The sequence below is a fragment of the Cyprinodon tularosa genome, unplaced genomic scaffold (assembly GCF_016077235.1).
Source record: "Cyprinodon tularosa strain WSP-4 unplaced genomic scaffold, ASM1607723v1 ctg168, whole genome shotgun sequence".
Taxonomy (NCBI): domain Eukaryota; kingdom Metazoa; phylum Chordata; class Actinopteri; order Cyprinodontiformes; family Cyprinodontidae; genus Cyprinodon; species Cyprinodon tularosa.
Window position 1 is genome coordinate 1,138,872 of NW_024038513.1, and position 13,831 is coordinate 1,152,702.

The 13,831-nt window shown below is 44.9% G+C and overlaps 1 protein-coding gene across 1 annotated transcript in view; it reads left to right on the forward strand.

Annotated features, from left to right (window-relative positions):
• The window catches only part of gon4l (gon-4-like (C. elegans)), a 39,294-nt gene that overhangs the window by 17,425 nt on the left and 8,038 nt on the right, over positions 1-13,831 (forward strand). The window contains exons 15-23 of the mRNA XM_038281188.1: positions 2,369-2,455; positions 5,610-5,796; positions 5,874-6,024; positions 6,134-6,284; positions 9,567-9,683; positions 9,760-10,755; positions 10,832-11,057; positions 11,132-11,289; positions 13,259-13,456. Of these exons, the coding sequence (XP_038137116.1) occupies positions 2,369-2,455; positions 5,610-5,796; positions 5,874-6,024; positions 6,134-6,284; positions 9,567-9,683; positions 9,760-10,755; positions 10,832-11,057; positions 11,132-11,289; positions 13,259-13,456 (2,271 nt within the window). The remainder of the gene's footprint in view (positions 1-2,368; positions 2,456-5,609; positions 5,797-5,873; positions 6,025-6,133; positions 6,285-9,566; positions 9,684-9,759; positions 10,756-10,831; positions 11,058-11,131; positions 11,290-13,258; positions 13,457-13,831) is intronic.

Consider the following 13,831-nt stretch of genomic DNA (forward strand, 5'->3'; position numbering starts at 1 on the left):
TAAGCCCAAACGTTATTGATTTTCGGGTTTTGAAAAAAGTGGAACCGGGTCCTTGATGGAACCGGGTTTCGATCCTCATCCCTAGTAGCATCCATAATTTACTCGAAACGAAGTCATTTAGAATGTTTTTAGAGCATAAACAGTAGTGTATAGGATTTCCTGAAAGCACGTTCACGAGTCTACGGAAACCGCGGCAGACCAAACCAGATGAAAGTGCGCATTCGGCTCGGCAAAGAACTCATGCTCTTCTTCAACACTGAAGTCCTCAGACATTTTTCTTTCATTGTTTTTTTTCTTTGCACAGGTAAACAGCACATTTCTTCTTCTACGCTTGCATTATCGGCAGAGCAGACGCTGAATGCGCACTTTCATCTGGTTTGGTCTGCCGCGGTTTCCGTAGACTCGTGAACGCGCTTTCAGGAAATCCTATACACTACTGTTTATGCTCTAAACACATTCTAAATGACTTGGTTTCGAGTAAATTATGGATACTACCCACTCAGGACACTTGGAATACATTGGACGAGCAGTATGGAGGAATATTGACAACTTTTTTGTGGACTTTTATTGACCTCTCTGTCTCGGGCACCATAGACCTCCATTATTTGAATGTCAGCAGACAGCTAGAAGCCTCCCAGATCTCCAGATGCATTTGAGATATCAAAAAAGTACTCCAGAGTGTTGTTCAGCATGGGGGTGAGTAGAAAATGAAGGCTAATCATGTTTTGGGTGTACTATTCCTTTAATGTGGACAAGCGCCAAAAATGAAGCAGCAGATGCTGGTTTTGCTGCTTCTAGCGCTTGCTGTCTGAACTTTGCATTAAGGATTTCGCTGCCGAACACAGTTGCAAAGGCCTAAAGTTGCAACGGCAGCACAGTTGCAGGCTTGGGGTCACTCATTAGGTTCACATTAATCTTTACTTACTAGCTAGTGGAAATTTACTGGCATTGTTGGCGTCACGGCGAGCTGGCTTTACCCTGCTGCTTTATAATCAGTTATAGTTCACCGGAGTTTGTATAGCTTTTATTTAGCTAACGCATCACGGCGCGCCTTATAGGGTCAGTTAGCAGCATTATTATTATTACTTTTTTGCTATGAGTGAGTGTCTGAATGTCTAGTGAATGAAAAAGTATTGGACTTGAAATTTCTCACAATGCACTTTGAAAAGTGGTGATGGTCGATGGTCATTAGACGAGCAGATGCATCCCAGAATGTTTTGCGAGAGCTGTCGTTGTAAAGCGCCATGGGATTTGTCGGGTATCGTCAGCAGCGGCTGCAGATAATAAAGATGGCACATGCATAGCTAGGTGACCAACGGGGAGTGAAAGGTAGTGTTCATCGTCCAAAGTTAACGGAGTTCACTATAAAGTCCACTATATCATCCCTATAGGGATTTAGGGTTTTAGATTTAGGGCGGACCTTTAGACACAGCCTATGACTACAGCTTAGTTCTGATTCAGCTGAAGAACACTTTGTTCCTCCATGTGTTGATTTCTTCTTTTATCCAGAGAGGGAAGTGGTTTCTTTTCACTTGGTGACATGGAGATAAACAGCTGGGTGTCATCTTCATGGCTGCTAACTTGGGTTTTTTAATAATCTGAGTTGGGAGGTAATTTGGAGCTAATCCTGTATCTGTGTTTGTGTTGCGTTTAGAGTGATCTGGTTTCCACTGAGTGATTTTTGTGGCTCTGACCTTAAATCAGGGATTCGCTGCTTTAAAGGGGAGTGGTGTTCCAGTGGTCAGGGCATAGAGCTTGGAATCCTGAGGTTCTGAGTTCAAGTCCCACTCCCACAGACTGCCACTCTGGGTCCCTGACCAAAGACCCTTAACCCCACACTGCTCCCTGGGCGCCGCTCAATGGCAGCCCACTGCTCCCAAAAGGGATGGGCAGTTATAATTTGTCCAATGTGAGATCAATAAAGTTAAATTAGTATTATTTTACTTTATCATGCATTAAATGGCCAATAACCTTAGCTGTGTTGTGCAGCCTGTTGAATAAGAAGGTTAGCCAATCAGAAAGCATTTCCCAAGGGGAAAAAAAATGATGGTTTCTATAGCTTAACAAGTAGAAGCGCTGCTTGCACTCTTCCCACGCCTTTAACTGTCTTTTCTTTCCTAAAATTAGTCCAATAAGTGTTGCTTCTTCCTGGTCTGCCGTGTTTATTTACCCTGAACTCGGGTTTGATCTTGATTTTGTTACACTTTCTGTGTAATATCTGATTGTTCTGAATGAAGTCCTTCTTCGTTTGCTTCTTACTGTCGGACCAAACCTGTAATATCTGCTGTCTTATACATTCTGGACTTTTTAAACCTGAGTCTGGATTTCTTCCCGTGAAATCACATAAGTTCATGTTTCTTTCCTTCAGCATGTGCAGCTGCTGACCCAGATCAACCTGCTGAGCCGCCAAAGCCACGCCCTGAACCACGAGACTCACCTGACCAGGCGCTACCTGGTGAGTATAGCAGCCAGAAGCAGCCGTAGTCCAAGGCAGAGTTCTGGATAAATGCCACTCTGAATAAACCTCACCTTTAGTGAAGCCGGTTTTCCTCTTTTGGAGCAAACAGCAGATGATGCAGCTGTTTATGAGTCAGTAGACTGGAGAGGGTCAGATTTGTCTGCTGCAGGTACGGCTGGACGATTAATCCATAAAAACCATAACATTTTGTTTACCCAAATCTGAATTATTTTGCCCATATCTGACCTGTATCTGATCTTTTCATGAAAATCTGAAAAACACAGATCTGATTCTTTCCCAGGGTTTTTGTAAAAGTCATTAAAATATAATTTTTTAATTAAGGCCTTAATTTGAATTAAAATTCATAAAATTTTATTATCATGGCATTTAAAATGCCAGAAAAAAGTCAGAATTCTGAGAATAAAGTCAGAACTCTGAGATTAAATACGATACTACAGAAGGGGATTAGGGCCACTGAAAAAAAAAAAAATTAAAGTTAACTTATTTTTAAATTTTTTTCAGTTTAATATTTAAAAATATGACTTTAATCTCAGAATTCCTACTTTTTTTCTCAGAATTCTGACTTTTTTTATTGTCAGAAAAAAGTCAGAATTCTGAGAATAAAGTCAGAACTCTGAGATTAAATACGATAATACAGAAGGGGATTAGGGCCACTGAAAAAAAAAAAGTTAAAGTTAACTTATTTTTAAATTTTTTTCAGTTTAATATTTAAAAATATGACTTTAATCTCAGAATTCCTACTTTTTTTCTCAGAATTCTGACTTTTTTTATTGTCAGAATAGAGTCAGAATTCTGAGATTAAAGTCATAATTTTAAATATTAAACTGAAATAAAATTTAAAAATCGGTTAACTTTTTTTTTTCAGTGGCCCCAATCCTCTTCCGTATTTATAAAAAAAAAAAAAAAAATGTAATAAAAACAATTTTGTGAGATATAATTATATAGCGATATATTTGCACAGAACTGCTTCCAGCTGATCGTAAAGCCGTATGTTCGGGGATTAAAGCTCGAGGCGGAGAGAAAGCTAGAGAATTGGGAAATGCAAATTTAAACAAAAGCGACTGAAAAACGAGGAATTCGGGACATGGCTGCAGCCTGTCGATCGTAAAGATGACAAAAGATTTTGCCGTATTTATGAGAGTCATAGGTTCTTTTGGTGGCATTAAAATAATTTCTAAGAGCATTAGAAAAGCATTAAATAAGAGTTACTCATTCCTGTATAAACCCTGTTTCCATTGCAACCCAGGCCACTTGGCTCTGTGGTTCTGAATCCGATACGAATCGGATCTTTTAAACTGCGTCCTGTTTCTGAACGGCCAGGTCGCATTAATGCGTCCTGACATTAAAGGAATAGTACACCCAAAACATGATTAGCTCTAAAAACATTCTAAATGACTTCGTTTCGAGTAAATTATGGACGCTACCCACTCAGGACACTTGGAATACATTGGACGAGCAGTATGGAGGAATATTGACACGTTTTTTGTGGACTTTTATGGACCTTTCTGCCTCGGGCGCCATAGACCTCCATTATTTGAATGTCAGCAGACAGCAAGAAGCCTCCCAGATCTCCAGATGCATTTGAGATATCAAAAAAGTACTCCAGAGTGTTGTTCAGCATGGGGGTGAGTAGAAAATGAAGGCTAATCATGTTTTGGGTGTACTATTCCTTTAACACTCGACAAATGGAGCCATAACTACCATTGAGGACACTGAGGTCATGTACTGTATGTTTTTGTTTATATGATGGTGAAGATTGAGTCATCAAGGTCATAGTCATTCCAAAAAAGTTAAAAGAAATTATTATTTTTTATCTTGCACTTTTTATGGAAAATATTTTTTCCCATACAAGTATACAGACCGATTTTACTGTTTTGTTTTTTTTTTGGAATCTCTGCATATATTCTATACATGTATTGAACTGTAAGCAAACTATTTACAGTCTGTAACTCTGTAAGGGTACCCAAACCCACACTATTAAAGTCTGATCTCCATGGTGAAATAAAACCTCGCCAATTTTCCCAATAATTTTTAGATTTTCCAGATTCAAATCTGATGGAAAAAGTCAACCTTTCCATAATATAAATATTATGTGTTATTTCAACCCAATCTTCCCAGGAAGCTTTTTCAATTAAAAATGTCAGGAAAGTTCAAGGTTTTATCCAGCAGCCCAAGAAAGCTTAGTTTTGACTTGGTTAACATACAAATTAAAATGGACGAACGGGTCCACCCCTTTGGAATGGGGGTCGTTTGGCTTCTTTTGTTAGCCTGCATGCCCCATACCTGTCTATGTCTCTGAAAGGGGGGTAATAAAAGGGAAATGTTGGCCTGGCTGAACGGGCGAGGTTCTCTTCCTCTGTAAAGAGGTTGGGGCTGCGATATAGCAGGAAGGGATCAACTCAACTGCTGCGTCGTAGGTTTTTGAATGCTGAAATCTGAGTACACCCCCTCAGTTTGAAGGAGAAGTCTGATCATATTCAGAATATTAATAACGGTGAGGTCACTGGCTTTACAGAAAAACGGCGCCCTCTGCTGTTGCTCTTGTGTATTTACCCCAGACAACTGTATGTAACGGAAACAAACCTTGTCTTATATTCGGCCCAATACTGGATTAGTAAAGAAAAAGTCCGCTCATATTCAGAATTCAAACTTCAGAAAGTACTTTAATTTTAAAATTATTACATACTGTTAAATAAATGATAACACCAGATACAGCACTGGGACTTGATCAACAGCCGATACCGCACCGTGACGTCACAAACCAGTAGGTGGCAGGAGTGTTCTTGGACAAACATGGATGCCTCCAGTAAAGCACATTCACATGAAAATTACTCTGAATTAAAAACACTGATCATCTATTGAACAGGATGTAATAATTTCATATTTAAAGAACTTTCAGACGTTTAAATTCTGAATGTCACCTGACTTTTCCGTTAAGACATATTTTGGAGTTCTAGCTGCAGAACGTCTGAGGATGAGGAGGCAGCATGAAGGCCCAGCTCTGATGTCATTACTGCAGTGTATATGGGAGGATCATTTTGATATGAAGATTGATTCCTGAAGATAAACGCAGAATAGTTCCACCTGTATTAATCACCTTCAGGTCCGATCTCCATTTTCTCTCCTCTAGGAGGAGCTGCAGCACTTTGCTAGTCGCCGCCTGGAGCTCGGTCTCCCCAGCAGCTTTAGAGCGTGCAACCTGCAGGGGGCGCTAGATCTCCTGAAGGAGGTGGAGCAGAGAGAGAGACCTCCACCCGCTCGCCTCGGTTCCACGGCGTCCAAAAGGCTGCTGCCTAAAATGACTCCGACTACCAGCAGTAAGACGGAAACCAGGTTCTGACAAATAACCTCATTCTCTGTCCTGAAGGTCATTTTTGTTTCTGGTCCTGTTCAGGTCTTGCTTTCCCGCTACTGCCTGCTGACACCGCCTGGCTGTTCGCCACACGGACGGTGTTCCTGTACCCAGAACTACTTCCTGTATGCAGCTTGGACCCCGCCTTACACAGCAAGCATCAGCGAAGACTTTTTACAGCAGGAGAGGACGGGTAGGAGTGGGAAACCGGCTACTGATTCATGCAGCGATAAAAAGACGAAAGCTGTTTTTCAGTTAGACTGAACACCAACTGACCTTTTTCCCATGATGCCTTGCTGCAGGCTGATTGCTCTGGGTCTGAAGCACTTTGACGGGGCGATTCAGTCCGACCAACTGATCAGCTCCTACCTGGTCTGTAAAAGTCGCCAGCGCATCAGGAAACGTATCCGAGAGATGAGCGTCCCAAGAGCGCCGCAGGACAGCGCGATTAAGGTGAACAGCTGCTCCATGAGGCCGAGCGGAGGATTTCATCAGAGATTTCTGAGACACTACCTGAAGGAGAGGGTCTGTTTAGTGTCAGTAGGTGACTTTACATCAGAGACCATAAAAATTACATGTAGCGTTCCCCAAGGGTCAACCTTAGGACCCCTTTTTTTCAAGGTCTACCTGCTCCCCCTAAATAAGATCCTAACAAAATTAGCTACCATAGCGATGCAGATGACACCCAGCTGGTCATCACTATGTCACCAGGTGACGATGAACCCATTCCAGCTAAAAGCAGAGAAGAAATTAACAAATGGATGAACTAAATGTTCTTCATCTGAATCAAACTTAACTGAAATCATAGATTTTGGAACAAAGGAAGAGCGTTTCAAAGTTAGCATCTAGCAGTCCAGCTAGAAAGCAGCAACCAGGTGTAGTGACGGAATCAGACCTGAACCCTCAAAGGTTCATAGAGACGGGAACAAAGCGGACCTTCAATCACCTGAAGAACATCTCCAGGATTAAAGAACTGATGTTGAATAACTACTTCCCGCTTCGTTCATCTTTAGAAGAATTGATCCCTGCAGCAACATCTCCACAGGTCTGCCTAGAAAATAGATCAGACAGCTGCAGCTGATCCAGATGCTGCTGCCTGCATCCTTACTAGAACTAAGAAAATAGATCAGACAGCTGCAGCTGATCCAGATGCTGCTGCCTGCGTCCTCACTAGAACTAAGAAAGTAGATCAGACAGCTGCAGCTGATCCAGATGCTGCTGCCTGCGTCCTCACTAGAACTAAGAAAATAGATCAGACGGCTGCAGCTGATCCAGATGCTGCTGCCTGCATCCTCACTAGAACAAAGAAAGTAGATCAGACAGCTGTAGCTGATCCAGATGCTGCTGCCTGCATCCTTACTAGAACTAAGAAAATAGATCAGACAGCTGCAGCTGATCCAGATGCTGCTGCCTGCGTCCTCACTAGAACTAAGAAAATAGATCAGACAGCTGCAGCTGATCCAGATGCTGCTGCCTGCGTCCTCACTAGAACTAAGAAAGTAGATCAGACAGCTGCAGCTGATCCAGATGCTGCTGCCTGCGTCCTCACTAGATCAAAGAAAGTAGATCAGACAGCTGCAGCTGATCCAGATGCTGCTGCCTGCGTCCTCACTAGAACTAAGAAAGTAGATCAGACAGCTGCAGCTGATCCAGATGCTGCTGCCTGCATCCTCACTAGAACAAAGAAAGTAGATCAGACAGCTGTAGCTGATCCAGATGCTGCTGCCTGCATCCTTACTAGAACTAAGAAAATAGATCAGACAGCTGCAGCTGATCCAGATGCTGCTGCCTGCGTCCTCACTAGAACTAAGAAAATAGATCAGACAGCTGCAGCTGATCCAGATGCTGCTGCCTGCGTCCTCACTAGAACTAAGAAAGTAGATCAGACAGCTGCAGCTGATCCAGATGCTGCTGCCTGCGTCCTCACTAGAACTAAGAAAGTAGATCAGACAGCTGCAGCTGATCCAGATGCTGCTGCCCGCGTCCTCACTAGAACTAAGAAAGTAGATCAGACAGCTGCAGCTGATCTAGATGCTGCTGCCTGCGTCCTCACTAGAACTAAGAAAGTAGATCAGACAGCTGCAGCTGATCCAGATGCTGCTGCCTGCGTCCTCACTAGAACTAAGAAAGTAGATCAGACAGCTGCAACTGATCCAGATGCTGCTGCCCGCGTCCTCACTAGAACTAAGAAAGTAGATCAGACAGCTGCAGCTGATCCAGATGCTGCTGCCTGCGTCCTCACTAGAACTAAGAAAGTAGATCAGACAGCTGCAGCTGATCCAGATGCTGCTGCCTGCATCCTCACTAGAACTAAGAAAATAGATCAGACGGCTGCAGCTGATCCAGATGCTGCTGCCTTCATCCTCACTAGATCAAAGAAAGTAGATCAGACAGCTGCAGCTGATCCAGATGCTGCTGCCTGCATCCTCACTAGAACTAAGAAAATAGATCAGACGGCTGCAGCTGATCCAGATGCTGCTGCCTGCGTCCTCACTAGAACTAAGAAAGTAGATCAGACAGCTGCAGCTGATCCAGATGCTGCTGCCTGCGTCCTCACTAGAACTAAGAAAATAGATCAGACGGCTGCAGCTGATCCAGATGCTGCTGCCTGCATCCTCACTAGAACTAAGAAAGTAGATCAGACAGCTGCAGCTGATCCAGATGCTGCTGCCTGCGTCCTCACTAGAACAAAGAAAATAGATCAGACAGCTGCAGCTGATCCAGATGCTGCTGCCTGCATCCTCACTAGAACTAAGAAAGTAGATCAGACGGCTGCAGCTGATCCAGATGCTGCTGCCTGCATCCTCACTAGAACAAAGAAAGTAGATCAGACAGCTGTAGCTGATCCAGATGCTGCTGCCTGCATCCTTACTAGAACTAAGAAAATAGATCAGACAGCTGCAGCTGATCCAGATGCTGCTGCCTGCATCCTCACTAGAACAAAGAAAGTAGATCAGACAGCTGTAGCTGATCCAGATGCTGCTGCCTGCATCCTTACTAGAACTAAGAAAATAGATCAGACAGCTGCAGCTGATCCAGATGCTGCTGCCTGCGTCCTCACTAGAACTAAGAAAATAGATCAGACAGCTGCAGCTGATCCAGATGCTGCTGCCTGCGTCCTCACTAGAACAAAGAAAATAGATCAGACGGCTGCAGCTGATCCAGATGCTGCTGCCTGCATCCTCACTAGAACAAAGAAAGTAGATCAGACAGCTGCAGCTGATCCAGATGCTGCTGCCTGCATCCTCACTAGAACAAAGAAAGTAGATCAGACAGCTGCAGCTGATCCAGATGCTGCTGCCTGCATCCTCACTAGAACAAAGAAAGTAGATCAGACAGCTGCAGCTGATCCAGATGCTGCTGCCTGCATCCTTACTAGAACTAAGAAAGTAGATCAGACAGCTGCAGCTGATCCAGATGCTGCTGCCTGCATCCTCACTAGAACTAAGAAAGTAGATCAGACAGCTGCAGCTGATCCAGATGCTGCTGCTGGCAGAAGAAAAAGCAGCTTTTAGTTCTAATGACCCATTAATTTGGAATAAAGTCCCAGAAAGGTTGAAGAGCTGAAACTCTGAAGCAAGATTGAAAATCTTAATTGTTTAGAGGCCTTAGACTGAACTGTCTAAAAATTATTTCTGCAGCTTTATTTTTTCTTTCTTTTCTCTTTGAATTTTGGTGCCACCTAAATTTGCTCTATAAATTTTGTTTTATCTGGTTCCGCGGTTTTCTGAGCAGATGTTTACGACCCAGGGAGTTGTTCCTCCGCTCCCTGTCGCCTGCAGCAGGGTCGACCCAGAAGACCAGCGCCCCCCAGTGGACAGAGATACTTCCACCATGCCAAAGTGGCTGAAGGTCAGAAGATATACGGCGATTTGTTAAACTGTTGTCTGATTGGCTAACTGCTGACCTGTGATGTTTCCACCCGTAGAACAGTCAGCCAATCATCCACAAGACCCGTCTGGGCAGCAGCCGTTACCCCCCCTCCCTCCCCCCGGGCTGCACCCTCCGGCTCCACCCCTCTTATTTATGCAAGTCCCAGGCGCCTCGCCGTGTCCACAGACGCCTTTTCACTCTGGCCCATAACGTGGCCCTGCTTCCCCTCGCCAAAGCCCCGACGGAACAGCCTCCGGAGCAGCAGCCAATCAGCTGTCTCCCTCCTCCTCCTGCTGATTTGCCGTCAGATTCCTCGTCTGTCTGCAAGGCCGTTCTTCATCCAAGCCCCTCCCACCCTGCGCCTCATGATGGCCTCACGTTCGGCCTTCCCGTTGGACAGACGTCTGCTCCGTTGGGCCCCCCTCTCAGCACTACAACCCCCATAATGCCTTGCTCAGCAGCATCACAAAAATCCGGCTACTTTCTTCTCCAGATGGTTTGGACACCCCCAGGTTCCTGTTCTCCTGCTTTCCCCCATAATGCCGCGGGGCAGGAGCTCATCAGACCAGTTACACAGGAACAACCGCAGGGGACAAAGATTCAGAGCCCCCCACCTGAAGACGACATGATGGTGGAGGACAGCTCTCCTTCCACACTTAGTCCATTCTCATCCAGCGCTGGAGACAAGGAGGAGGAGGAGGAGGAGGACTGGTCTGTGATGGGAGTCGATCTAAAAGGAGGCGGCGAAGCAAACGCAGAGGGAAGCGAGGTGGGAAGAACACAGGGTGGCGGTGACCAGGAAAAGGAGGACACAGACTGGGAGGAGGAGGAGCAGGCGGGCGATGAGGACGAAGGAGGAAGAGAGGATGGGCGAGGAGAGGGAGACGAGGACGGAGACAAGGACCTGCGGGGGGACGAGGAGGAGGATGAAGAGGACGACGACGAGGAAGAGGAGGAGGAAGACTTTGATGACCTCACGCAAGATGAAGACGAAGAGGAAGTGATGTCGTCGGCGTCAGAGGAGTCGGTGCTGTCTGTTCCAGAGCTGCAGGTAAATAAGTCGCCAGGTGGTGGACGGTGTCCTCCGCAGCAGTGTTGTCATGACTACAGCCCCGCCTCTCCCGCAGGAGACGATGAAGCAGCTGACGTGGCTAGCAGCGGAGCGGCTCCTCTGCGACGCCGACTCCGAGGACGACCAGTCCCCGACCTCACAGGAGGACGAAGACGAGGAAGACGACGAGGCTAAGGGGGAGGAGCCAGACGAGGGGCGGGGCTTTAAGACGGATGGAGACAAGGAGAGACCGTCTGGAGAGAAGACGCCTAGAGGACGAAGGTGTTCAGGACGAGGACGAGGTGAGATCCGTCCATCGGGGACGTTTGATCCTGCCGTCCGTCTCGTACTCCAATAGCCTCCTGTCCTCTCACAGGTCGCACCCGTCCCCTCCGTGGTTTGGCGAGGACGCGTCAGGACCGTCTCAGTAAGGACGCCTCCAGGCTGTCTCTGCTGTACGATGAGAACCTCCTGGAGAACGACCCGCTGAGGGAGAGCAAGGACGCGGCGTTTGCTCAGAGCTACCTGACCCGGGTGAATGTCCTGAACGTCCCCCACTGTGGGACAATAACAGTCTCTTCTCTAATCTCCGAACTTCTTTCAAGGTTTTCTGTCACAGCTGCTAGAATCCAGAAAAATAGATCAGATTCAGTTCAAAGCTCGTCGTTTATTTGTTCGCAGGGAAATTAAGTTTGTATTCATTCCAGTAAAGCCGGAATACACTATACGAATTTTGCCTTTTTCGGAGTTGAGGTTAAAATATCGGATCGGGATCGGATTCCTAAAATAAACTCAGAGTTGCTATAGATCAGTTTATTTACTTAATATCCGTTGGTTTTCTTCCTCTCTGAGTTGTCGATATACAGTAAAGATTCTGTTTTTACTGTTTTTTAGGGGATTAAATGTTTCACATCAGCAAACAAAAAGACTTTAATCTTATTTAGATGCTGCTGTGTGACTTTAAACAGACGTCAGTGGTGGAAAACCCTCCTGTCTGAATTTAACTAATTCTGCACAGCAGGGCGGGTCCAAGTTCCTCCATCGTGATGTCATCAGAAACACAAGGTCATTAGAGTTGGGGGGTGAATACTTTATCACACAAAGCCAGTTTGGTAAGGACAGGTTATTTTTTATTTAATTTACAAAGTCATTGTTTAAAAACTGTTCATCGCTAGTCTGCTAATCTTTATCCAAAAATATAATAAATCTTAAAGGAATAGTACACCCAAAACATGATTAGCCTTCATTTTCTACTCACCCCCATGCTGAACAACACCCTGGAGTACTTTTTTGATATCTCAAATGCATCTGGAGATCTGGGAGGCTTCTTGTTGTCTGCTGACATTCAAATAATGGAGGTCTATGGCGCCCGAGACAGAAAGGTCCATAAAAGTCCACAAAAAACGTGTCAATATTCCTCCATACTGCTCGTCCAATGTATTCCAAGTGTCCTGAGCGGGTAGCGTCCATAATTTACTCGAAACGAAGTCATTTAGAATGTTTTTAGAGCATAAACAGTAGTGTATAGGATTTCCTAAAAGCGAGTTCACCAGTCTACGGAAACCGCGGCAGACCAAACCAGATGAAAGTGCGCATTCAGCTCGGCAAAGAACTCATGCTCTTCCTCAACACTGAAGTCCTCAGACATTTTTCTTTCGTTGTTTCTTTCTTTGCACAGGTAAACAGCACATTTCTTCTTCTACGCTTGCATTATCGGCAGAGCAGACGCTGAATGCGCACTTTCATCTGGTTTGGTCTGCCGCGGTTTCCGTAGACTCGTGAACGCGCTTTTAGGAAATCCTATACACTACTGTTTATGCTCTAAAAACATTCTAAATGACTTCGTTTCGAGTAAATTCTGGATGCTACCCACTCAGGACACTTGGAATACATTGGACGAGCAGTATGGAGGAATATTGACACGTTTTTTGTGGACTTTTATGGACCTTTCTGCCTCGGGCGCCATAGACCTCCATTATTTGAATGTCAGCAGACAGCAAGAAGCCTCCCAGATCTCCAGATGCATTTGAGATATCAAAAAAGTACTCCAGAGTGTTGTTCAGCATGGGGGTGAGTAGAAAATGAAGGCTAATCATGTTTTGGGTGTACTATTCCTTTAAACATTCAAGTGAAACAAACAAAAAAAAAAAGCCAGAAGCAGCCTGTGATTTAGGATGTGCGTCCATCTAGTGTTGGCCTTCATAGGTTCTTTCCGATTGGTCAGTTACCCAGAGGTGAAGGTTTGTCGCCACCTACAGGCTGCAGCCTGTATCTGCATCACTGCAATCTGAATTTTTCTCTGTGAATCAAATCTTTATTGCTCATCAAATAGGAAACCTTAGAAGGTATTCTTATTGCTTCGGAATTTATGTTTGCAACATTTATATTCCTAAACATTTTGATAACTTCTAGTAAAACTCCAACTCTGGTTTAGTTTTATCACAGCAAAATGTTTTAGGTTTAGAAGCTTCCAGAAGCTCACTGTGAAACTCTGTGTCTTCAGGTACGCGAGGCCCTCCAAGGTGCGCCGGAGCAGGTGCAGGAGTTTGTTTCTCTGCTCAACAAGTTTGAGCAGGTGGGGGAGGGACAGGAAGTGACGCAGCTGTTCAGGAAGCTGCGCTGCATCCTGGGAGATCAAACCGACCTGCTGCGGGACTTCGCTGCTTTCCTGCTTCCTGAGCAGGCGCTGCTGTGTGGACTGGTAAGATTAAAGAGACGGCGTCCAACTACTTTTTATTGCTTAAAAATATCAAGCATTGGTTACATAAATACATTAAAACTTAGATTGAGATTTTTATAAATGACCCGGTAGGTGGAGATAAATCATGAGGGGGCGGGGCTTCACAACAGATGAGTTTCAGGCTTTGTGCCGGACAGCTGGTGTAATATGACAGTTGGGATGTGAATTGGCAAGAATTTGGCTATAAAATGCGTATCAGAATCATTTCACAGTGTTTATGTCTGTTTTTAGATTATGACACAACAAACTATGGAGGTAAAAAAAGGCAAACATTCAACCCAAAAAGGCTTGAATATGTATAAGTTTAAAGCTGAAAGTTAGCTGTCGGAAGTAGCG